We start from the raw sequence: 25,696 nt of genomic DNA on the forward strand, positions 1-25,696 counted from the left end.
TGTCTGTTTAATTATGTCTCGCGTAATGCATGAACCTTAACTGTTGTGATGGATGTTGGTTTTGCACTATCTGTGGACCAGATCATATTCAGACAAGGATTGTAAAGCCCCATCACTATAGGACTGGTGTCAATGGGCGGGATTCTCGGGGTCTCCCAGGCACGTTTTTCTAGGTCGCTCGCCGTTCGCTGGTGGCGGGATTCTATCTTCCCGTCGCTTGTCAATGGGAAAAGCTCCAGCGGGAAAAGTGAATCCTGATGACCGGAGAATTCCGTCCAATATGTAATTAAGTCCATTTTGCTTTAAAACTTTCTATGCTGATTCGAGTCAGCCTAGATTAAGCCTCCTTGAAATTAGTGCTGTTGGATAACATAGTACAATGCTTAATCTGTTCATCTTAAATTCAGTTCTGCTTTTTCAGCAAAAGATGTTACTTATCTATTTTAAACGGTACTTATAAAGGAATTTAAGCAGAGTGCATTAAGCGTTTGTACTCTCACACCTCTTGGCATAATTCCAAGACCAGGGCTTAAAGACACCATTGTTAAGCATCAAGTTGTTTTGCTAAGTCGTTCTGTTTTGTATTCTAGCCAAACTTGAAGTACATGTCCGTGCTCCAAGTATTGGTCTTCAGAATGACACAGGGCCTGGATGACCCAAATTACGTTGCCAGTTCTGTACATGGGAAATGAAGCTTTGCGAATGTCCAGAGTCGCCTAAGTCCTGGCTCCATTTTAGCATTAACGGAGGAGGCTTTTGGGCAGTTAATTAAAAAGATGCATTTTTGTCTTCTCCACTGCATTTGCGACACCACTTAAGTCGATGCAAAGCAGGAACTGATTCCCATTGACATGAAACCTGTTGTGTCGCATAACTGGGCGATAAATGAATTGAAAACAGCACTGGTGCTGGTGCGACTTAATCCAGGAAACTAGAAGGCATCTTTACATTTTATGCTTCTGCAGTTTAGTCATGGGAGAGCAGAATCCACATGTCAGCTCCCCGTGTTTACATTGCCAAAGCAGCTCCCTACTCACTTCGACAACAAAAACATGGATCTGAGCTGAAAAACATGACCTGAATTCAGTGATCTCAACTCAAGGAGCTGGTGCAAGCTGGCTAGAAGCACCATTGCAGCAGAAGTCAAACATGCCAATGTGATTTCAATTATTACTTATGGCAAAATACCAAGGATTACTTTGTTGTCCAGATTAAAACCTGCAGGTTTACCTTTTTCAGAAGCAAATTTGCATTTTTTTTTAACCCAAATTACACATAATTTATGTCCCCTATTTATGTCATTTTGACCTGTACCACTAGGCCGCAGGAGGTTTATTTTATGGGCAAACAAATACCCAATTAAAATAAATAAAGCTGAGGGACAAACTAAAGGGGCAATTAAATCAGAAACAAAAAGAAAAGCACAAATGAAACTTAAAACATCAAACCAAAACTTGATTAAGAGGGCCGATAAGGTACCCCAGACTCCGGGGTGCCCACTGAGCACGGAAGGCTTCGACAATGCCGGTGGACCCTCTCTAGGGACACCCGGCCGCGAATGTAGCTGTGGTAGAGGGGCAGGCAGTCTGATCGGAAGACTGCTGCCTGTTCCTGTCCGACCCCTATAGATAGTACCCAAATGACTAAATTAAACAATAATCTTAGTCTGTGCATCCTGACAATATAATTAGCATGCCGTTAACATTGGCATGAAGAACCCCTCTTTTCCCCTTCTGCTGTCAAGACTTTCAGTAGGTTTGGGCAGAATGGATTGCGTTCCTGTTGGGCACATGTCTACTGCCCCCAATTGGTGTCAAGCTGGCAGTTCCACTCAGTAGCCGGACAAGGGAAAGAGTAGCAAGACTTTAGTGCTGTCGGAGTGTGCTCACATTGTGAACACGTTGTTAGGACAGCACAGAAGGAGCTTTACTTTCCATGTGACATTGCTATCAGCTGACCTGTGAGTGCTTGATACTGATACAGAGTACCCAAAGTGTTTCATTCCTTCGAATCAACATCCCACCCCATTCCAATGGAGGCTAAAGCTGGGAAATTCCTCAGAGCTGCTACAGTGCATGTGACGGAAGCCCTGTTTACACCACTGAACAGGATTTCTGACTCCACTTCGGGCAAAGTGACGCCAGCTGAGAGGAGCTCCAAGGAATTGCCTGGCCAAAAACAGTCCTCCCTGAAATGTATTCTTTGTGAATGATTGTTTTGGCAGAAATCCTACATGAAATTCAGTTATTTTGAGGGCGAATATGAGACGACAATTAAGCTGCAAAAGATTTAGGAGATAACAGGGTATTTGGTTGTGATCTGAAGTATATCCCTGTCTGTTCTTGACCCACAGAAACATGGCGTAATTGGTGCAAAGATTTTGCCAAGTTTAAAGTTACTGCCCTATTTCTGTGCTTTTGTAAAAATTACTGATTACATTCTCCCTATTCAAATGTTAACATAAATTATACATCCGACATAATGAACATTTTTGGGTTTAACTTGTATCAGTGAAGATATTTCAATATTTTAAATTAGAAAAGTAATCGAACTCATCGTGTGTTGTAAGTCATTCTTTGCATGAATTTGTTCTTGCGAAAGCACACTGTAAAATTCTTGGCTGTTGCTGTTGTTTTTGAATTCCTCATTTCAATTGTAATCTTTCTTCTTTTCAGTCCCCGGGTCCCAAAGACCATTTGCTCAGCTAGAAAAGGAGAGAATCTGTTTAAATATGGCTTCTGAGAAAACACACTTAACAGCGTTAGTGTCCTTCCATTTATCTCCCCTTCCCCGCCAACCCCCTCTCCCATCGGGAAGTCATTCTCTCACAGTTGACGCAACTGGCCCAGCCAGGATCAGGAATTCACTGTTGAGTGCTGCGGAGAGGAATTGTTGCGCTCCATGCCCTCGCACGCTGGTATAGCCCATAAACCTCGTGTTCTTTTGTAATCCCCAAATCCCAGGTTAGAGGCAGGATGGCTCTTCACGGGGATGGGGACAAGGAAAGAGAACAAGCCAGAAAGTGTCATCTGTACCATTCTCGTGCATTCCTGATGTGTCAGCTTGGTTCAGTTCAAAGAACAAAGAACAAAGAAAAGTACCGCACAGGAACAGGCCCTTCGGCCCTCCAAGCCTGTGCCGACCATGCTGCCTGTCTAAACTAAAATCTTCTACACTTCCAGGGTCCGTATCACTCTATTCCCATCCTATTCATGTATTTGCCAAGATGCCCCTTACATGTCACTATCGTCCCTGCTTCCACCACCTCCTCCGGTAGCGAGTTCCAGGCACCCACTACCCTCTGCGTAAAAAACGTGCCTCGTACATCTACTCTAAACCTTGCCCCTCTCACCTTAAACCTATGCCCCGTAGTAATTGACCCCTCTACCCTGGGGAAAAGCCTCTGACTATCCACTCTGTCTATGCCCCTCATAATTTTGTATACCTCTATCAGGTCTCCCCTCAACCTCCTTCGTTCCAGTGAGAACAAACCAAGTTTATTCAACCGCTCCTCATAGCTAATGCCCTCCATACCAGGCAACATCCTGGTAAATCTCTTCTGCACCCTCTCTAAAGCCTCCACATCCTTCTGGTAGTGTGGCGACCAGAATTGGTCACACTCTCCCCTCCAGAGTCAGAGGTTTAGCCAAACCCCATTCCAAAGACTTGAGAATGCAACCTCGGCTGACTCAATAGTGCGGCACTGAGGGAGTGCTACATTGTCATAGGGCTCTGTCCTTCAGTTGGGACATGGACTTGAAGCCCAAGATCCCATGGCACAATATGAAGGAGGGCAGAGAGTTCGCCCAATGTCCCGGCCGCCATTTTCCCATCAATTTGTGGATTGGAAATATTGGTGTATTGGTTAATCATCTCATTGCTATTTGTGGGACCTTGTTGTGTGTAAAATGGCTGTCACATTTGTCTGCATCACAGTTGCTGCTCTTCAAAGGAATTAATTGTTTGTGAAATGCTGTGAAACGTCTCTGAGAGACTTGATACGCAACCGAAATGCATGCCTTCTTTATAACGGCTGACGAGAGCGATATAGATGGAAGCCTGGTTGTGAGCCCCCTTAACTGTCTGCTCAGAATGGGACCAGGTGGGGTGATTATATCCCAATATTGTAACCGAGATGGAGAATAAACAAAACTACTGCGGGCAGAAGCATCATCCAGTATAAAGTACTGAAGGCTATGAACTGGAAGATCCAAGCCCTGGTCTGTACTGAGCTGGGGCAGCAATGGAGAAGCTACAATTTGCCTCATGGGTGAGATAGGTCAGCTTGGATTCCTATTCTTACCCATAGCATTCACTGGATGTTGCTGCCAAATTCCTTGGATGGTTTTGGCTGAAGATGAGGTTAGCTGTGATGCTTCCCAAGGTAAATAACTGCTGACCATCCAGGGTGAAATGCTAGAGGACAGCCAGCATCCGTGGAGCTGAGCTTTCAGGGCAGGAAGGCAGAAAATTGGGGGGAAGACGTAAAAGTATATTTGGTTGCCAGATTTGTGATGGTCCCAATGCAATACGAGTGCAAAAAAAAGGTGCAGGGAATATAATCGTGAATATTCACTGCAAAGGCATGAATAGTCTAAACAGATGAATTTGGATAACGGAGGTTTTTGTAAGTTCCTTTGTTTGGACCCAAGCATGATCTGAAAGAGCTCAGCAGCTGGACCCAAGCTCTGAATATTTCCCCCTAGTTCCAGAGTTAGAATCGGTCTTTAAGGCTTGGCGGATCTGAAAATGAATGCTGATTTCTCCCAGTGATACGTTTGATGAGGGTCAGTATAGAGAGAGATTATAGGACTGTATCTGTTATTGGGAAAACTCAGGGCCACAGCTTTACAGTGACTGAATAAGCCAAATTATTACATGTCTTTTTCCCCCTGCTATTTTGAAATCACCTTTTGCAATTCTACCAATTTATCTGTCAGCAGCTAGAGTTCAGAATTTTGATTTTAAATCTGTTTTATGGGTGAGGGGGATGGGTTGTTGATTTACATGATATTTCAATGTTAATGTAACCCCCTTCCCTTCAAAGGCTTTTGTCGACATATCTTCTTCTTTCCTGAGGCTTGTTGATGAAGTGACAAACGGGCATGACTTCAATATCAAAATGTGCCGTGTTGAGCTTTGCAATGCTCTTTTCTGCCACTTCAAGAGATAATACATACTGCATCAAATGGAGCTGTCATGTATGATTTAGACAGTATCAGCTTTGAAATGGTGTAGCTTTGGAGAAGGGATTTGTCTTTTTAACAAAAAGAAAAAAGAGCAGGTCAAAATTTGTGTTCCAAGTTCAATGTTTTTCTTAAAAGAACAGATTTTGCTTATTAATATCCTCTGGGACACTAACCGTGTCCTGTTCTTGTGTAGCTTAAGTACATGGGGGCGGGATTCACCGTTCCCTGACGCCGATTTCGTAATCGGCAATCAGCGGAGAATCCGCTTTGACGGCCAAATCGGGGGCGGAGCCAGTTTGACGGCAGTTTTGTCTCCTCCGCCCCCTCCGAAATGGCGTCATCGCTTCACTCTGTTGGAACGGTACCCGGACGCTACTTGAAGGCCCTCCCTCGATACTCCACCCCCGATGGGCCGAATCCCCGACGGCACGGTTCACTTGTGGTCTCAGTTGTCGGGAACGCGGTGGGCCGGCTGCTGCGTCCAGCGCCGCCACAGTCGGGCGGGAGCCGCACCGCTGCCCGGGGGGGCTTCGGCGAGGGTTGGGAGTATTGGTGGGAGGTGACTGGGGGAGGCCAGTGGGTGACCAGGGGGGCACCATCTGACAGCCAGGTCTGCGCACGGCCGACGCCATGTTTTATGGCGCTACCGCTGCAGGTCTTCGGTGTGCGCATGCGCGGCCATGCACCCAGCCGTTTTTGTCGTGGGAACCGGGAGTTTTACTCGGCGCGGCTGCAAGACCCTCAACGGTCGCAGGATCGGTGAGGGTTCGGCGCCGATTGTTTTGTTGTAAAACGTCACAGTTTCTCCGCTCGCGTCAACACCTGGGGCTGGATTCTCCGCCCGCCGCGCCACATTTCTGTTTCAGCACGCTGGCGGGATGCTCCATTACGCTGGCTGGTCAATGGGGTTTCCCATTGCGGGGCAGCCCTACGCTGTCGGGAAACCCCCGGGCTGCCGGCAAAATGGAGCATCCCGCTGGCGGAGAATCCAGCCTATGGTCTTTGGTCTTTCCCAAAGTATCGAATTGAAATGATCTCTCAAGGGGAGAATGATCAAGCTTGTTATTAATTTTGTACACCACTATCTGAGCAGCACAAAGGACTACAAATCTATAAAAGAAAGAGACCCGGTTTCCTGAATCATTAGGTGCAGTTGAGCAGGAGATCATCCTTCAGGCCTTCCTTGTCTCTCATTCACTATGGAAGGGGACAAAACTGGATACCGTCTTCTAAATTCCACCCTGAATCTTGTAATGTATAAGACATTGTCCTTTGTTTTAGATTAAATAGTTCTATTTGGCATTGGCCATGAACGTGAAGGCCACTTTCTCTTTCAATTGATTCTGTGCCATATGATGTGGAGGAGTACTTGGTGTAGACCTGCCTATGTGTCTAAGTTCAAGGGCATCCATTCCTTTCCCACCAACACTGTGGGTGTACCAACACCGCAGGGACTGCAGCGGTTGAAAAAGACGATTCTCTGAAACCCTCTTGAGGGCAATTAGGGATGGTAACAAACATTGGCCTCGCTAGCGATGCCCACATTCTGTGAAAGAATCTGCCAAAGCTTTGCCGATTTCCCCAATACATTCCACTCGCAACCCACTCGTAGGGGTTCCTTCCCTTACGCAGTCCTGGCATTTGCACAGCCTTTAGTGTCACCTACCAACTTGCAGACCATTCCCCCAAAATCTACATCTTGGTCATTTATAAACATCAGGAAAAGCAAGGCCCCTTGTAACCGGTCTCGAGGCAGATCCACAACCATAAACACAATTTCCTGCCTACAGCAATTAAGCCAATTCCTAATCCATTTTAACATGAATCCAGAGCCATAAGATTCTGTATTGTAGAATAACCCATTGTGCAGTACTTTGTCAAAGGTATTTTTGAAGTCCAAGTAGACAGTGTCTACCAGGAGATCCTGGCCCATTGACCTTGTTGAAAAGTTCCAACCTTGTTGCGTATCTGATTAGAATGGTAACCGCAGAGAAGGAGGCCATTTTCGTAAATCTTTCCTGCACCTTCTCCAATGGCTTCACATCCTTCCTAAAGTATGGTGCTCAGAATTGGACACAATACTCCAGTTGAGGTTGAACCAGCATTCTATAAAAGTTCACCATAACTCCCTTGCTTTTGTACTCTATGCTCTATTTCTAAAGCCTGGTATGTCCTCTTAACCACTCTCTCAACCTATCCTGTCACCTTCAATGATTGAAACACATATACGCCCAGGTCTGGGACCTCTGCTCCTGCACTCCCTTAGAATTGCACACTTTATTTTATATTGTCCCTCCACATTCTTCCTACTTAAATGTATCACTTCACGCTTCTCCGCAATAAATTTAACCTGCCCTTTCCGCAAGCCTGTCTGTGTGTCATCACCCCCCTCAGAATTCACAATACTTCCAAGTTTTGTGTCCTCTGCAAATTTTGAAATTATGCCCTGTGCACCCAAATCTAATATATATCAAGAAATGGTCCTAGTACCTATCCCTGGGGAACCCCATGTACCTTTCTCCAATCTGCAAAACAGCCGTTTGCCACTACTCTCTGCTTCCTGTCACTCAGCCAACTTCATATCCATGCTGCCACTATCCCTTTCATTCCATAGGCTTTGACTTTTCTGGCTAGACTGTAATGTCGCACTTTGTTAAATAGTTTTGTGAAGCCCATGTACACCACATCGACCACACTACCCTTGTCAACACTCTCTGTTTCCTCATGAAAAAAACTCTATCGAGCCAGTTAAGCACGATTTGCCTTTAACAATTCCATACTGGCTTTCCTTAATTAATTCACACTTGCCCAATCGACTGTTGATTTTATCCTGTTGTTTGTAAAAGCTTTCACGCCACCAAGGTTAAACAGATGGGCCTGTAATTGCAAGACTTATCCTCACACCCTTTTTTGAACAAGGGCATAGCAATTGAAGTTCTCCACTTATTTGAAATAATCCCTGTATCCAAGGAGACTTGGAACATTAAATTGCTTCCTTTATTTCCACCCTTACTTCTTTCAGTATCCTTCGATGCATCTCATCCGGTCTTGGTGACTTATCGACTTTAAGTAGCTTATCCAGAGTCTCAATTGCATCCTCTTTCGCAGACTGCGGCAGAATCTCCCTTGTTAAAGATACAAATAACTCATTTAATATCTCAACCATGCCCTCTGCCTCCATGGGCGGCACGGTAGCAAAGTGGTTAGCACTGTGGCTTCACAGCTCCAGGGTCCCAGGTTCGATTCCTGGCTTGTGTCACTGTCTGTGTGGAGTTTGCACATTCTCCCCGTGTCTGCGTGGGTTTCCTCCGGGTGCTCCGGTTTCCTCCCACAGTCCAAAGACGTGCAGAATAGGTGGATTGGCCATGCTAAATTGCCCTTAGTGACCAAAAAAAAGGCTAGGAGAGGTTACTGGTTACAGGGATAGGGTGGAAGTGTGGGCTTAAGTGCAGTGGTCTTTCCAAGGGTCGGCGCAGACTCGATGGGCCAAATGGCCTCCTTCTGCACTGTAAATTCTATGTTCTATGTATAAATAACATTATTGGCCCCTAACTACCCCACCGCTCCTTTTACTGATCTTTCACTATTTATACACTTGTAGGAGACTTTGGAATTCCCTTTCATGTTAGCTGCCCGTCTCTCCTCATGCTCTCTCTTTACTTCCATCATTATCTCCTTCACTTCCCTCCTGAAGTTTCTATATTCTGTCTGCTTCTCAATCCGTCAGCAGAGGGAAGGGATGCCTTATGATGCAGGGATGAATAAGCCTTATCCCAGACGTTGATATTTCCAGGTTTTGGTGACCACGGCAATTAAAGGTGCTGCTTCAGCAAGCATGTCCTGAACTCTTTTTCTTTCTCCCTCCTCACCCTGAATAGTAGAAATGCTGCCATGCAAACGACATGGAGAAGAGGCTAAACATGGCACCTTGAAACATGTCCCGAAAGAACATTGAAGTGATAACACATTTGGGGCGGGATTTTCTGTCTCTCGCCCCCACCCCCCCACGCCCCCCCCCACCCCCACCCCTGCCCCCAGCCGCGTGTTTCTTTTTTAAAAAAAATTTCTTATTCTCCTCCATTTTCACATTTTCTCCCACATTTACATCCATCACAATAAACAATAATCAGCAAGATATGTCAGTCCCCATAATAACAACGATCCCATCTACCCACCAACCCCCGAACCTCAACCCGCATGTTTACATAAACAAATGACAAACATAAATCAGGGATTACCCGTAGTCACCCTTAATCTTACACAGCTCCCACCCCCCCACCCCCCCACCCCAGGTCTCCAGCTCCTCCCGTCCACTGCCTCTTCTAAAACTCCTCCCCCTACCCTCGGTTCCTTCCCCCCCCCCAACTTTCCACCTCGGCTAGACCACTCGGACCCTGTTCTGCCAGGCTCCGATGGCCGCAGCCCCTCCCCCCACCTCACTCCCGTTCACTGACCGGCACACACCGTCCAGTGTGGAGGCCCCCGCCCAGGTCCCTTTCCCACTTGCCCGGCCCCAGGAAAGCCCAAAGATCCCCTTTTAGCACACAAACCCGCCTATCCACCTACACCCCAAAGAACTCTCATTTCGAGTGAAAGTCCCGTCCCTTCCCTTGTCCAAATATATACCACCTTGGCTCCTTTAATCTCTACACCCGCGCACAGTGATACAAAAAAGAAGAAAATACAGTCATGAGGTTACATCGGCACATGGCCATTGCTCAATTTGTCAGTTCTGCCACAGTCCTTCTGCTTTCGCAAACTCCTCCGCTGCTTCCGCTGTTCCAAAATAAAGGTCCCTGAGCTTGTTCGTCACCCTCAGCTTCGCTGGATATACAATGCCGCACCGCGCCTTGCTAATGTACAGTGCCCTCTTCACCCGGTTGAAGGCAGCCCGCCTCCTTGCCAGCTCCACCGTAAAGCCCTGGTATACACGTATACCAGCTCCAGCCCACTGCACCACCCGCTTCTGCTTGGCCCAGCTCAGGACCTTCTCCTTCACCCTGTACCTACGGAAGCACAGAGTCACTGCCCTTGGCGGCTCACTCGCCTTTGGTACAGGCCTCCACAACCGATGAGCCCGATCCAGTTCATATCGGGAGGGGTCCTCCCCCTCCCCCAGTAGTTTTGCCAACATCGCGGCAAAATACTCAGTCGGCTTCGGTCCTTCAACTCCTTCGGGCAGCCCCACAATCCTCAAGTTCTGTCGCCTGGATCTATTTTCCAGGTCTTCCATTTTTCCTCGCAGATCCTTGTTAGTATCCATCACCTTCCGCATCTCTTTCCCCATCGAGGCAAGTTGATCACCGTGCTGCAATAACGTCTCCTCCACTTCCTTCAGCGCCTCCCCTTGCTCTCGCACCTCCGCCACTGCGCTCGCCACCTCCGTCCTCACCGGGGAAACCGCCTCCTCCACCAGCACACTCAAAACCTCCCTCATCTCCTTCCTCACCGTCTCCATGCATTTCGCAATCTGCGCCAACTGCTTTTCAAATTCCGCAGCCATCACCTTGGTTATTTCTTCAGCCGTAAGCACTGCGGCCTTCCATGGTGCTCCAGCCTCCATTTTTCCTGATGACCCCGCGGTGACCTTTCCACTCCCCGACGGACCTCCAGCTGGTTTTTTTTCGGCCGTTTTTTTGCTCACCCTCGACATTTTTCTTTGGGGTTGTTTTCCCTCCTGTGTCTTCTCAGTGCCTCCTCCGTGCCTTCTCCCTTCTGCCACCTCCGCGGACCCTGGGACCGGGCTTAAAGCCCCGAAATTGCCGTTCCCGAGCAGGGGCTCTCCATTGTGCGGCCGCCTCCCGCCCGCCGTCACCGGAAGTCCCCAGCCGCGTGTTTCTTGATGACTGGAGGCGCTGCTCCATTGCTTGCAGCGGGAATCTCTGCTCCTGCCGCTGTCAATGGGATTTCCCATTGAAGCCACCTCATGTCGCCACGAAACCCACATGCAGGAAGTGTGGGGGAGGGGTGCACTGCTGGTGGGACCAGACAACCTCGGCAACAGCAAATAGCTGGAGAATTCCGGCCTTGTTATCTTAATTTGCACCGAATGTCTCTTCTGGTTCTGACCAAGCTTTTCCTGCTAAGGAAGACCATAAGACCATAAGAAATCGGATCAGAATTAGGCCACTCGGCCCATCAAGTCTGCTCCGCCATTCAATCATGGCTGATATTTTCTTATCCCCATTCTCCTGCCTTCTCCCCATAACCCCTGATCCCCTTATTAATCAAGAACCTATCTATCTCTGTCTTAAAGACACTCGGTGATTTGGCCTCCACAGCCTTCTGCGGCAAAGAGTTCCACAGATTCACCACCCTCTGGCTGAAGAAATTCCTCCTCATCTCTGTAGCGATCACTGCTATCCCGCTCAGGTTACAGTCAATGAACGGGCCCCAATTTCAGAGTGCATACGTAAAGCGATCCCTATTATTTTGGCACTGGTCTCCTTGCCTTTTTAATTGCAGTCATACAGACCAAGGCAGGGAAGGATTGGGAAAAACTGACAAATTCTCAACAGGGGCCCTCGAGCAAGATTTAGGCTACTAATTTACGCCTGTGACCTAGTAACCTCTGTTTTTGACCTGTTTCCTCAACTTTTCTTCATTACCACATCCAAGGAATGTGGGAAAGGTTAAATCCCAGGGAGTCTATCCACCAATTTCCATTACCTACCAGTTGGTTCCCTCCATTCTTCCAGATCATGGTGGTTCCACTTCAGCGTGATTGAACCGTGACCATGTTTGCTTCACGGCAATTGTTGCCTAGAAGGGGATTCTGCTTCCCCTTAGCAGCAGAATAATACGCTGCCTGTTATTCGGTGCTTGTCAAGCAACCTATCTGACTTATGGTGAACAACAACGCAGGAGATCTCAATATTAAAATAGCGACCACAGATCCACAATACTCCAGGAGTGGAATTTTACAATCCCTCCAGCCAGCAGGATTTTCCAATACGGCTCACTGCCTTTTCCGGCCCTGACCAATACCTCAAAAGGGTTGTAAAATTTTGCCTCAGTGTTCAAGGTGTTGAAAATCCCAAAGCAATTGGGGAGAATTAAATTTGCCAGCAGTTAAAATTGGTATGACTAGTCATTTATAAATAGCGAGAATTACTTTGATTTCTTTGCAAGGGAGTGTGGCCTTAAAGCAACAGTTCTGGGTACAGCTGTGTTGAGTCCTTATTATAATAATAATAACCTTTATTAGTGTCACAAGTAGGCTTACATTAACACTGCAATGAAATTACTGTGAAAATGCCCTAGTCGCCACATTCTGGCGCCTGTTCAGGGAGGCTGGTACGGGAATTGAACCCGCGCTGCTGCCATTGTTCTGAATTACAAGCCAGCTATTTAGCCCACTGTGCTAAACCAGCCCCTATGTCGGAGGTGGGGTGGGCACGGGATTGCTCCCACAAAATTCCTCAAAATCCCACAGGGGAACTTGTTTAAGAATTGCTGGCCTGGATAACAAATCTAGTGGGCGGGATTCTCCCCCAGCCATGTGTTTCTCAGCAACGCACCGTTCACTGACAATGGGATTCCTTCTTCCCGTCACTTGTCAATGGGATGCTGCTGGTGTGCTGCCAGCGGGAAAAGAGAATTCCAATGGTGGGAGAATTCTGGTCTAAGTCTCCCCAGGCACAGAGTTATGCTGAGGAGGCCCAGAACATGGAGGGATGGCGGAGTTTGTCTGCCTTGGCTCGGTGGTAATGGCCGTCCTCTGAGTCGCGGGGTCAGAGGTTAAAGACCCGCTAGATCGATGCTTCAGTGCAGTTCTGAAAGGGCACTTCTGCTTTTCGATAAAATCCTGTTTACTCTCTCAGACAGACATTGAAAATTCCATGCCATTATTCAATAAGAGATCAGGGGCGAAATTCTCCCCAAACGGCGCGATGTCCGTCGACTGGCGCCCAAAACGGCACCAATCAGACGGGCATCGCGCCTCCCCAAAGGTGCGGAATGCTCCGCATCTTTGGGGGCTGAGCCCCAACATTGAGGGGCTAGGCCGGCGCCGGAGGAATTTCCGCCCCGCCAGCTGGCGGAAACGGCCTTTGTTGCCCCGCCAGCTGGCGCGGAAATGACATGTCGGGGCGGCGCATGCGCGGGAGCGTCAGTGGCTGCTGACAGTTTCCCGTGCATGCGCAGTGGGGACAGTCTCTTCCACCTCCGCCATGGTGGAGACCGTGGCGGAGGCGGAAGGGAAAGAGTGCCCCCACGGCACAGGCCCGCCTGCGGATTGGTGGGCGTCGATCGTGGGCCAGGCCACCGTGGGGGCACCCCCCGGGGCCAGATCGCCCCACGCCCCCCCCAGGACCCCGGAGCCCGCCCGCGCCGCCTTGTCCCGCCGGTAAATAGGTACTCTAATTTACGCCGGCGGGACAGGCAATTTATTGGCGGGACTTCGGCCCATCCGGGCCGGAGAATCGAGCGGGGGGGCCCGCCAACCGGCGCGGCGCGATTCCCGCCCCCGCCGAATCTCCGGTACCGGAGACTTCGGCAACCGGCGGGGGCGGGATTCACGGCGGCCAACGGCCATTCTCCGACCCGCTGGGGGGTCGGAGAATGACGCCCCAGATTAATTCTCCTCATGTCCTGGTCAATAAATCTCCCTCAAATATTACTAAGGGCGGAATTCTCCCAATTTGAGAAGTCCGGTGGCGAGGACGGGAATGTGGAGTGTTTCCCGCTGTGGGAAAACATGCCAAATCTTCCTGCCTCGACCTCATTAATTGTGCACCCGGGCATTTCACGCTGTATTCAGTTGCGGAGCAGGTCTGATGGCGCTCAGTCCATCGACGTGTCCAGGCGCCATATTGAAAAGACGCCCAACATCACTGACCCACTACTGATGGAAGAAGTTGGAATTCTTGAGAATGAAGATGGATCTCCAGGAATACTCTGAGGTTGCTGGATGGACCTCCATCGGGACATCAAATCTGGAATGTTCACCTGCAGATGCTGCCCCCCCCCCCCCCCCCCCCCACTTCACCCACTACTGTGGTGTTTCATAGAATTTACAGTGCAGAAGGAGGTCATTCAGCCCATCGAGTGCACCGGCCCTTGGATACAGCACCCTACTTAGGCCCCACACCTCCACCCTATCCCCGTAACCCAGCAACTCCACCGAACCTTTTTGGACACTAAGGGCAATTTAGTATGGCCAACCCACCTAACCTGCACACCTTTGGACTGTGGGAGGAAACCGGAGCACCCGGAGGAAACCCACACAGACACGGGGAGAACGTGCAGACTCCGCACAGACAGTGACCCAAGGCCGGAATCGAACCTGGGACCTTGGAGCTGGGAAGCAACTGTGCTAACCACCGTGCGACCGTGCTGCCCACGGGTCACTGGCGGACTACACCCCAAACTCCAGAGATAGCCCTAGACATTGTTCATATGAATCCCGACTTCTGCACACATGACATTGTATGAACGTGTTTCATGCTGCCATGTGTTCCTGCCGGAATCGCTGAGAATCTGGTTCACTCCATACTCTGCCGCGTTTTCAGACCCACCGTGGCGGGCACCAGCAGACGATTCAGCTAGTAGATTTCCACTGTCTGTCTGTATCATCTGTCGGACCTAGCAGTGGTTCAGAAGTGAGTTGAGAAGTGCATCGATAGTGGAATGTCCTAAAATAAAAGTAAAATGCTGCGGACGCAGTTTTTGTTTTTATTATCGAGCAGCGCACAACACAATTTTGTTCCGTATTTTGGAGGGGACGGCTGCAGAATTTGAAGTTGAACTATTCTGAATACAGAAGCAACAGGCAGCAGAATGATGACCTGACCCTGGCAAGAGGTGGTATGCATAGAACAGCAAACCATGCCCCCCCCCCCCCATCCGCCGGAGCACCACCGAACAATTCCCCTGAGAAAAAATGGATGAAAAAGGGGGGCAAAAGTCAAGGAGCAGATTCTCGGTTGCCCAACACCAATATCATAATCAGCGATCGGGCGGAGAATTGGCTCCCGACACCGGAATCGGGACCGGCACCGGTTTACGAGTCTCCGCCCCCATCAAACCAGCGCCATTGTGGCATTGCCATTGGCGCCTCACCTGCTGGCCCACTCGCGATGCTCCGCCCCTCGATGGGCCGAACTCCCGCCGGCGCGGGCCACGTGCCCTGACAAAAATCGGGAACCCGACGAGGCGGCTGCGGACTGTGTCCAGCATCGCCACAGTCAGCCGGGATCCGTGCCGCTGGCCGGGGGGGGGGGGGCTTCAGCGAGGGCTGGGGGGGACTGGTGGGTGGTGACCAGGAGGTGGACTGTGGGGTCGCAGTTTGCGGGTCGGGCCAGCGCACGGCCGGCGCCACGTTGTACGGCACGACCGCTGCAGGTCGTCAGCCGTGCGCATGCGCGGCCCGAGACCCGGCCGTTTTCTGCGTGATCCACAGGTGTTTCACGCGGCGCCGATGCTAGCCCCTCACTGGTACCGGAATCGGTGAGGGGTTCACACCAATTTGCCGGTCGTGAACCACCATGGGTCCCATGCTGGCATCGGCACTGAGCTGCAGAAACGGAGAATTCCGCCCAGGGCGTGTGACAATCGGCCTGAAGCCAGCCATAAAAGGAATATGAATGGAAGTGTTTCGAAATGATAATGAGCTGATTGCAATTCTTCCGGCACCCACTCTCTGCAGATCTCATGACCTCAGGCCAGTAAAGGCGAGCGGTCATTCATCCATATTTTATTTCTCAATGTGCAGTAACAATTGTAAGGTTATAACCCTGGGAAGTGTACAGACACCCTCACATTATGTTGCTGCACTGGAGAATCCTGCATTGGGCGTGTGCCCTCTGCCAAATCAATCTCATTGCAGAAAGTAGGAAACACAGTACATGTCTCCACCTCTTTCTCTGCACAGAACTGGAAGCAGATGGAGAAACACTGTCCCATCAGGCAGCGTCCTCAACAACACAGCCAACAGAAATTCACTCATGCCATCATTTTCCCTCTTATTTGCACTCTCCAGCAGAGATAAGTGTCACATCATGAGTTAATGATGGTACAATACAAAGTGGACACTGGAGGAATTAATGGGCACTGGGAGAAATTGATCTTGGGTGGTAATGCTAAACAGTGGCATTGAATCAGTCTCCCATTATATACCCTGCTCGACATTATTGACTTCAAGTGGACTGTGCAACGGGCAGACAATATGATTCCCAATTCCAGTGGTTGGCACTGCTGCCTCATCGTGTCAGGGGCACGGGATCGATTCCGGCCTTGGGCGACAGCCTGTGTGGAGTTTGCACGCTCTCCCCGTGTCTGAGTGGGTTGATGCACAATCAATTACTCTCGAGACAAGGAGAGTCATACTAATCGGCTTTAATCAGCTAGAACTGTACCCAGCAGCTTCGATACAGAAAGTGAAGGCTGCTGGGACGGCATGGGTTCCTATACCCCGCCTCTCAGGGCGGAGCTATGTGTGTTAGCCAATGGTAGACTCCTAGGTCTAGCCAATGGGCATCCACCTCTCAGGTACTGCAATACCTGGTATTACCACATGGGTGTCCCCCCACAGTCCAAAGATGTGAAGGTTCGGTGGATTGGCCATGCTAAAAAATGTGCAGGTTAGGTGAGGTTCCAGGGGTAGGGCGGATAAATGGACATGGGTAGAGTGCTCTTTCAGAGGGTCGGTGTAGACTTAATGGGCCGAATGGCCTCCTGCATTGTAGCGATCCTACCTGTTTATTGTGACTGCTCAAGATGGATTGCTACCTCGGAATGCTGCCCAACAGTCAAGGAAGACAGAGAAGGAAGCATTGGAAATGAACCAGGATGTTATCAAGTGGGGGATAAGAAGATGTCACCCCTTAGCTCATGGCATCCATGATCTCATGGAATCCGCTTGGAAAGGAAAGACGCCAGTAGTGCCTCGAACTGCAGAACTTCTGTGAAAATGCTCCACAGAAAGCAATTGCCCAGTCCAAAGGCTTCTTTTGCGGCAATGTTAGAGGAAATTGTTCAATGAAGCTGGTGACAGCTCCAGCTCACAATCCCACACACAAACCCAGGGATGTTTCTTGGGCTGAATGAGTGTCCAGAGCTGCTATCTTGTTTGCCTGGCTTCTCAACTTGCCTGCTATTCTGCCTTGTGCTTCAACAAATAAATCACACCGCGGGGAATCTCTTAGGTCGGGGGGGGGAATAACCTTTTTTCAGAAACTCACCCCATTCTAGAGAAACAAGAACCATTGGGGCAGCACGGTAGCACAAGTGGATAGCACTGTGGCTTCACAGCGCCAGGGTCCCAGGTTCGATTCCCTGCTGGGTCACTGTCTGTGCGGAGTCTGCACGTTCTCCCTGTATCTGCGTGGGTTTCCTCCGGGTGCTACGGTTTCCTCCCACAGTCCAAAGACATGCAGGTTAGGTGGATTGGCCATGCTAAATAGCCCTTAGTGACTAAAAAAGGTTGGGAGGAGTTATTGGGTTACAGGGATAGGGCTTAAGTGGGTCGGTGCAGACTCGATGGGCCGAATGGCCTCCTTCTGCACTGTATGTTCTATGTTCTATTTGCAAAGGAAACTTGGAAATGAAAAGAGCGTGCAAAACGAAAGAACAAAAATGTTCTGACTAAACCCCACCCAGAGTAAAGGTACAAACTTCTGCCTTAAAACATCACAGTTTTTCGTTGAGTCCAAGCATCGGCCTACTTCCTTAGCGACTGTTCTAAGTTGCCCTGTTTCAGAATGGCGCCAGTTAGATTGGTGGATCTATATGGTGGAATTTAGGATGAAACTTCAGTATCCATGTTCTACGCGGGATGGCAGCTCATGGACTAGCTTTGCATCTAGCTTTCTATTGACCTATATACATTAATGATCTGGAAGAAGGAATTGAAGGCACTGTTGCTGAGTTTTCAGATAATACAAAGGTCTGTAGAGGGACAGGTAGTATTGAGGAAGCAGGCGGGCTGCAGAAGGACTTGGACAGGCTAGGAGAGTGGGCAAAGAAGTGGCAGATGGAATACAATGTGGAAAAGTGTGAGCTTATGCACTTTGGAAGGAAGAACGGAGGCATGGACTATTTTCTAAATGGGGAAATGCTTCGGAAATCAGAAGCACAAAGGGACTTGGGAGTCCTTGTTCACGATTCTCTTAAGGTTAACGTGCAGGTTCAGTCGACAGTTAGGAAGGCAAATGCAATGTTAGCATTCATGTCAAGAGGGCTAGAATACAAGACCAGGGATGTACTTCTGAGGCTACATAAGGCTCTGGTCGGACCCCATTTGGAGTATTGTGAGCAGTTTTGGGCCCCGTATCTAAGGAAGGATGTGCTGGCCTTGGAAAGGATCCACAGGAAGTTCACAAGAATGATTCCTGGAATGAAGAGCTTGTCATATGAGGAACGGTTGAGGACTCTGGGTCTGTACTCATTGGAATTTAGAAGGATGAGAGGGATCTTATTGAAGCTTACAGGATACTGCGAGGCCTGGATAGAGTGGACGTGGCGAGGATGTCTCCACTTGTAGGAAAAACTAGAACCAGAGGCCACCATCTCAGACTGAAGCGATGATCCTTTAAAACAGAGATGAGGAGGAATTTCTTCAGCCAGAGGGTGGTGAACCTGTGGAACTCTTTGCCGCAGAAGGCTGTGGAGGACAAATCACTGAGTGTCTTTAAGACAGAGATAGACAGGTTCTTGATTAATAAGGGGATCAGGGGTTATGGGGAGAAGGCAGGAGAATGGGGATGAGAAAATATCAGCCATGATTGAATGGCGGAGCAGACTCAATGCGCCAAGAGGCCTAATTCTGCTCCTATGTCTTATGGTCTTATGGACCTAGATCCTGTGACAATAGTTCCTCAGGTGCCATTGAAGTAACTGTTGCTGTTGTGCACCATATATTCCGCAGCTGTAATGCATTGGTGCTGGAGTGGATGGGGCAGCACGGTAGCATAGTGGTTAGCACAATTGCTTCACAGCTCCAGGGTCCCAGGTTCGATTCCGGCTTGGGTCACTGTCTGTGCGGAGTCTGCACATCCTCCCCGTGTGTACGTGGGTTTCCTCCAGGTGCTCCGGTTTCCTCCCACAGTCCAAAGATGTGCAGGTTAGGTGGATTGGCCATGATAAATTGACCTTAGTGTCCAAAATTGCCCTTAGTGTTGGGTGGGGTTACTGGGTTATGGGGATAGGGTGGAGGTGTTGACCTTGGGTAGGGTGCTCTTTCCAAGAGCCGGTGCAGACTCGATGGGCCGAATGGCCTCCTTCTGCACTGTAAATTCTATGATAATTCTATGACCTATGATCTATGATCTAAGAGGTGACCTTAATTCTGAAGATCAAGATGTAGAACCAGTTTGGTAGAGATAAGAAATAGCAAAGGTAAGAAGTCAACTGTAGAAGCAATGTATCGGCCTCCTAACAATAACGATGTTGTAGCACAGGGTAGGTAGGAATAAACACTGGGGGCTTGTAAGAAACATATTGTAATAATCATGGGTGATTTTAATCTATATGTAGATTGGACGAATCAGATTGCCAAAGGTAGCCTGGATGATGAGTTCATCATGTTTTGGGGACTGTTCCTTGCACATCACATTCTAGGACTAACCAGAGAGGAGGCTATACTAGATCTGGTAATATGCAGTGAATGATCTCAAAGTAAAGGAGCCTCTTCAGTAGCAGTGATCATAAAATGCTTGTCTTTTGCTTGTCAGTTTGAGGGAGAGAAGAGCGGGTCAAAGGCTAGTCTTTTAAACTTAAATAAAGGCAATTGCAAAGGTATGAAAACAAAGCTGGCTAAAGTGAACTGGGAAATTAGGTTAATGGCTAGGTCAATAGAGATGGCAGACAGTGAAGGAGATAGTTCATAACACTCAATAAGGATGCATTCCAGTGTAAAAGAACCACTCTAAGAGAAGGAGGCACCAACTGTGTCTAACTAAGGAAATAAAAGATTGTATCAAATTAAAACAAAAGGCACACAATTTGCGAAGATTACTGGTAGGTCATAAGATTGAACAGAATTTTTAAAACAACAAATAATAACTAAAAATACAGAGGGAGGAATTAGAGTATGAGATAAAGTTGGCTAGAAATAATGGGAAATAAGGAAATGGTGGAAGCATTGAACAGATATTTTGGCCTGAATTCTCTGACGGGATTCTCTCGTCCCTTTGGCAGTGTAACCCCTCCCACCGATTGCAGAACGTTGTGGTACAGAGGGATCTGGGTGTCCTGTTACAAGAAACACAAGAAGTTAGTGTGAAGCAGGTGATTAGGAAGTCAAATGGAATGTTGTTGATTGTCACGGGGAATGGTCTACAAAAGTGGTATGTTTTTGTTACAGTTGTACAAGGTGTTGGTAAACAGTTTTGGTCTCCTTACTTGAGAAAGTATATAATTGCATTGGAAGCAGTTCAGTGGAGATTCACTTGATTGATTCCTGGAATGAAGGGCATATCTTATGAGGAAAGGTTGGATAGGTTAGGCCTTTATTTATTGGAATTTAGAAGATTGAGAGGTGATCTTGTTGAAACATATCAGATCCTGAGGGGATTTGTACGAGGGATTTGTGTGCAAGTCCAATGAAAGAATATTGATTGAGTAAAGTTTGAGTTACAACATGCAATGAGATTATGAAGGGTACTTTCTGAAGAGCTTGAGGATGTCTTGGGACAGATTCTGGGGATGGTAGCACTGTTAAGATGCACTGTTTACTTGTTGGGTTTGATCATGCTGTCTTAACTTAAGGAATTATCAAATTTAATTAGTCAATTGGGTTGCTGGGGGAAGGCCAGGACCATAGATCCAGCTTTTTCATGCTCAAAGGAAGCACAGGCCAGTAAATTGCTATAGCGGTGTTCTCTGACCAATGTTCTCATAGAATTTACAGTGCAGAAGGAGGCCATTCGGCCCATCGAGTCTGCACCGGCTCTTGGAAAGAGCACCCTATCCAAGGTCACTATCCCCATAACCCAGTAACCCCACCCAACACTATGTGCAGACTCCGCACAGACAGTGACCCAAGCCAGGAATCGAACCTGGGACCCTGGAGCTGTGAAGCAATTGTGCTAACCACAATGCTACCATGCTGCCCCTGTAATAATCTTTCATTGTCACAATTATGAAATTACTGTGAAAAGCCCCCAGTTGCCACATTCCGGCGCCTGCTCGGGGAGGCCGGTACGGGAATTGAACCCACGCTGCTGGCCTTGTTCTACATTACAAACCGGCTGTCTAGCCCACTGAGCTAAACGAGCCCTAACTCTCTATGAATTCCACTCCCTGCTAGGATTGTGCAATTGGTAGAGAAAGGACATGTTGTCCGTTTAGTTCGCCATTTCTTCAGGAGTATCTAATCGCAACTTAGATTTCTGCAGCATTCCTTGTTTAAGTGAAGTTAACTCGAGGCGATGAAATGAGCGAACATTGAAAGAGGAACACTGGCAATGGCAGGGAGCTTAGCGACTGAGATGAGTTTTTCTGAGGCCTTTGAAGATGGGAAGGGAGGTAATGAGGCTGAGAAGATTTCTTGGCGGACAAGAATGCGCTGACTTAAAAATCTTGACTGCCAACAATAAACACAGAAAGCAGCGCTGCAACTCAGAGGGGCAGAGGACATGGTCGGAGGTGCTCGCTGGAACAAGGGTACCTCACAAATATCGGGGTAAAGCCATAGAAGAATTAAATGACAGGGACGTGTACAATCCAAGTCGATTTCCAGAGCTTGAGGGAGCCACTGAAATGATGGCTGTATGGAGATTTGTGAAGAGTAGGACAGGGGGCTGAAGGGTCCTGAATCGCGGAAGGTGGAGGCAGGAAGAGTGTTGGAAAAATCAGTGCTCATGGTATTGAGGACATGGCTTTAAGTTTCAATGGTGGTGCGGGGCGTGGGGGGGCGGTGGGTGGGGGGGGGGGGAGGAGGGGCTGGTACGCAGAAGAAACTGATGTTGGGAATGTTAAAAGTTTTAACTATGTCCAGATCCAATATTATATACACCGCTAAGTATTTGATTTCAGCATGGAGTGTCTACGGACGGGAAAACTCTATATGGAGCATTTATTTAATGTCTTTTCTCCTTCACCCAAGTATATTACAATGTACAGATGACTCAAGCTGTAAAAATGGAGTAAATGCGGTGAAACACTTAGCTAGGCTAGTAGCAGTAGAGGATGCTATCCATGATGGATGCCGATTGCTGTATTGAATTGATACTTGTAACCCCTCTCCCTCTCTCCCTTCCTCACCTGCTTATCTATGGATGAAGCATGCAAGCTGCACACTGCCATGTTTCTTGAAAGGATAGGATTGAAACTATACTAATTGGAATGTAACCACTTACAGCCTACCACTGAAATAGAGAGTAAAAAGAAACACTCGGGATCCCTCCTGGTGTCGATGGACCAGCTGAACGCTTCTTTTGGGAGGAAGGACAGAGCAAACAGTGTTTTAAGTGTTCTGACAAACACTCTCGAAGGTACGTACAATACCCATTATCCTTTTCAACTTTCATATGTGTGATCTTCCATTTAAAATGAATGTGCTGTTCAGTTGCCAGAAGGAAAACACAGTTTGCACTAGTTTTCTTTTTCCCCGTTTTACTGGTGTCCCATTTTAAAGTATACAAGACCAGTTCAGCCCAGTATACTTATTTCCCCGTTTTACTGGTGTTCCATTTTAAAGTATACAAGACCAGTTCAGACCAGTATTCTTATTTCCCCGTTTTACTGGTGTCCCATTTTAAAGTATACAAGACTTGTTCAGATCAGTATTCTTATTTCCCCGTTTTACTGGTGTCCCATTTTAAAGTATACAAGACCAGTTCAGAGCAGTATTCTTATTTCCCTGTTTTACTGGTGTCCCATTTTAAAGTATACCAGACCAGTTCAGACCAGTATTCTTCCTTCCCTGTTTTACTGGTGTCCCATTTTAAAGTATACAAGACCAGTTCAGAGCAGTATTCTTATTTCCCTGTTTTACTGGTGTCCCATTTTAAAGTATACAAGACCAGTTCAGACCAGTATTCTTATTTCCCCGTTTTACTGGTGTCCCATTTTAAAGTATACAAGACCAGTTCAGACCAGTATTCTTATTTCCCCGATTTACTGGTGTCCCATTTTAAAGTAAACAAGACCAGTTCAGACCAGTATTCTTATTTCCCCGTTTTACTGGTGTCCCATTTTAAAGTATACAAGACCAGTTCAGACCAGTATTCTTATTTCCCTGTTTTACTGGTGTCCCATTTTAAAGTATACAAGACCAGTTCAGACCAGTATTCTTATTTCCCCGTTTTACTGGTGTTCATTTTAAAGTATACAAGACCAGTTCAGACCAGTATTCTTATATCCCCGTTTTACTGGTGTCCCATTTTAAAGTATACAAGACCAGTTCAGACCAGTATTCTTATTTCCCCGATTTACTGGTGTCCCATTTTAAAGTATACAAGACCAGTTCAGACCAGTATTCTTATTTCCCCGTTTTACTGGTGTCCCATTTTAAAGTATACAAGACCAGTTCAGACCAGTATTCTTATTTCCCCGTTTTACTGGTGTTCCATTTTAAAGTATACAAGACCAGTTCAGACCAGTATTCTTATTTCCCCGTTTTACTGGTGTCCCATTTTAAAGTATACAAGACTTGTTCAGATCAGTATTCTTATTTCCCCGTTTTACTGGTGTCCCATTTTAAAGTATACAAGACCAGTTCAGAGCAGTATTCTTATTTCCCTGTTTTACTGGTGTCCCATTTTAAAGTATACCAGACCAGTTCAGACCAGTATTCTTCCTTCCCTGTTTTACTGGTGTCCCATTTTAAAGTATACAAGACCAGTTCAGAGCAGTATTCTTATTTCCCTGTTTTACTGGTGTCCCATTTTAAAGTATACCAGACCAGTTCAGACCAGTATTCTTATTTCCCTGTTTTACTGGTGTCCCATTTTAAAGTATACAAGACCAGTTCAGACCAGAATTCTTATTTCCCCGTTTTACTGGTGTCCCATTTTAAAGTATACAAGACCAGTTCAGACCAGTATTCTTATTTCCCTGTTTTACTGGTGTCCCATTTTAAAGTATACAAGACCAGTTCAGACCAGTATTCTTATTTCCCTGTGTTACTGGTGTCCCATTTTAAAGTATACCAGACCAGTTCAGACCAGTATTCTTATTTCCCTGTGTTACTGGTGTCCCATTTTAAAGTATACAAGACCAGTTCAGACCAGTATTCTTATTTCCCCGTTTTACTGGTGTCCCATTTTAAAGTATACAAGACCAGTTCAGACCAGTATTCTTATTTCCCCGATTTACTGGTGTCCCATTTTAAAGTATACAAGACCAGTTCAGACCAGTATTCTTATTTCCCCGTTTTACTGGTGTCCCATTTTAAAGTATACAAGACCAGTTCAGACCAGTATTCTTATTTCCCTGTTTTACTGGTGTCCCATTTTAAAGTATACAAGACCAGTTCAGACCAGTATTCTTATTTCCCCGTTTTACTGGTGTCCCATTTTAAAGTATACAAGACCAGTTCAGACCAGTATTCTTATTTCCCCGATTTACTGGTGTCCCATTTTAAAGTATACAAGACCAGTTCAGACCAGTATTCTTATTTCCCCGTTTTACTGGTGTCCCATTTTAAAGTATACAAGACCAGTTCAGACCAGTATTCTTATTTCCCTGTTTTACTGGTGTCCCATTTTAAAGTATACAAGACCAGTTCAGACCAGTATTCTTATTTCCCCGTTTTACTGGTGTTCATTTTAAAGTATACAAGACCAGTTCAGACCAGTATTCTTATTTCCCCGTTTTACTGGTGTTCCATTTTAAAGTATACAAGACCAGTTCAGACCAGTATTCTTATTTCCCCGTTTTACTGGTGTCCCATTTTAAAGTATACAAGACTTGTTCAGATCAGTATTCTTATTTCCCCGTTTTACTGGTGTCCCATTTTAAAGTATACAAGCCCAGTTCAGAGCAGTATTCTTATTTCCCTGTTTTACTGGTGTCCCATTTTAAAGTATACCAGACCAGTTCAGACCAGTATTCTTAGTTCCCTGTTTTACTGGTGTCCCATTTTAAAGTATACAAGACCAGTTCAGAGCAGTATTCTTATTTCCCTGTTTTACTGGTGTCCCATTTTAAAGTATACCAGACCAGTTCAGACCAGTATTCTTATTTCCCTGTTTTACTGGTGTCCCATTTTAAAGTATACAAGACCAGTTCAGACCAGTATTCTTATTTCCCCGTTTTACTGGTGTCCCATTTTAAAGTATACCAGACCAGTTCAGACCAGTATTCTTATTTCCCTGTTTTACTGGTGTCTCATTTTAAAGTATACAAGACCAGTTCAGACCAGTATTCTTATTTCCCTGTTTTACTGGTGTCCCATTTTAAAGTATACAAGACCAGTTCAGACCAGTATTCTTATTTCCCCGTTTTACTGGTGTCCCATTTTAAAGTATACAGGACCAGTATTCTAATTTCCCTGTTTTACTGGTGTCTCATTTTAAAGTATACAAGACCAGTTCAGACCAGTATTCTTATTTCCCTGTTTT

The 25,696-nt window shown here is 47.1% G+C and overlaps 1 protein-coding gene across 11 annotated transcripts in view; it reads left to right on the forward strand.

The window, feature by feature from the left end:
- LOC140405457 (sodium channel protein type 8 subunit alpha-like) overlaps nt 1-25,696 on the forward strand; it is a 381,151-nt gene that overhangs the window by 247,892 nt on the left and 107,563 nt on the right. For all 11 annotated transcript variants that reach the window (XM_072493902.1, XM_072493907.1, XM_072493904.1 and 8 more), the window contains one exon: nt 22,492-22,624. In XM_072493902.1, coding sequence (XP_072350003.1) covers nt 22,492-22,624 — 133 coding nt within the window. The remainder of the gene's footprint in view (nt 1-22,491; nt 22,625-25,696) is intronic.

Source organism: Scyliorhinus torazame, chromosome X, assembly GCF_047496885.1.
Source record: "Scyliorhinus torazame isolate Kashiwa2021f chromosome X, sScyTor2.1, whole genome shotgun sequence".
Classification (NCBI taxonomy): Eukaryota; Metazoa; Chordata; class Chondrichthyes; order Carcharhiniformes; family Scyliorhinidae; genus Scyliorhinus; species Scyliorhinus torazame.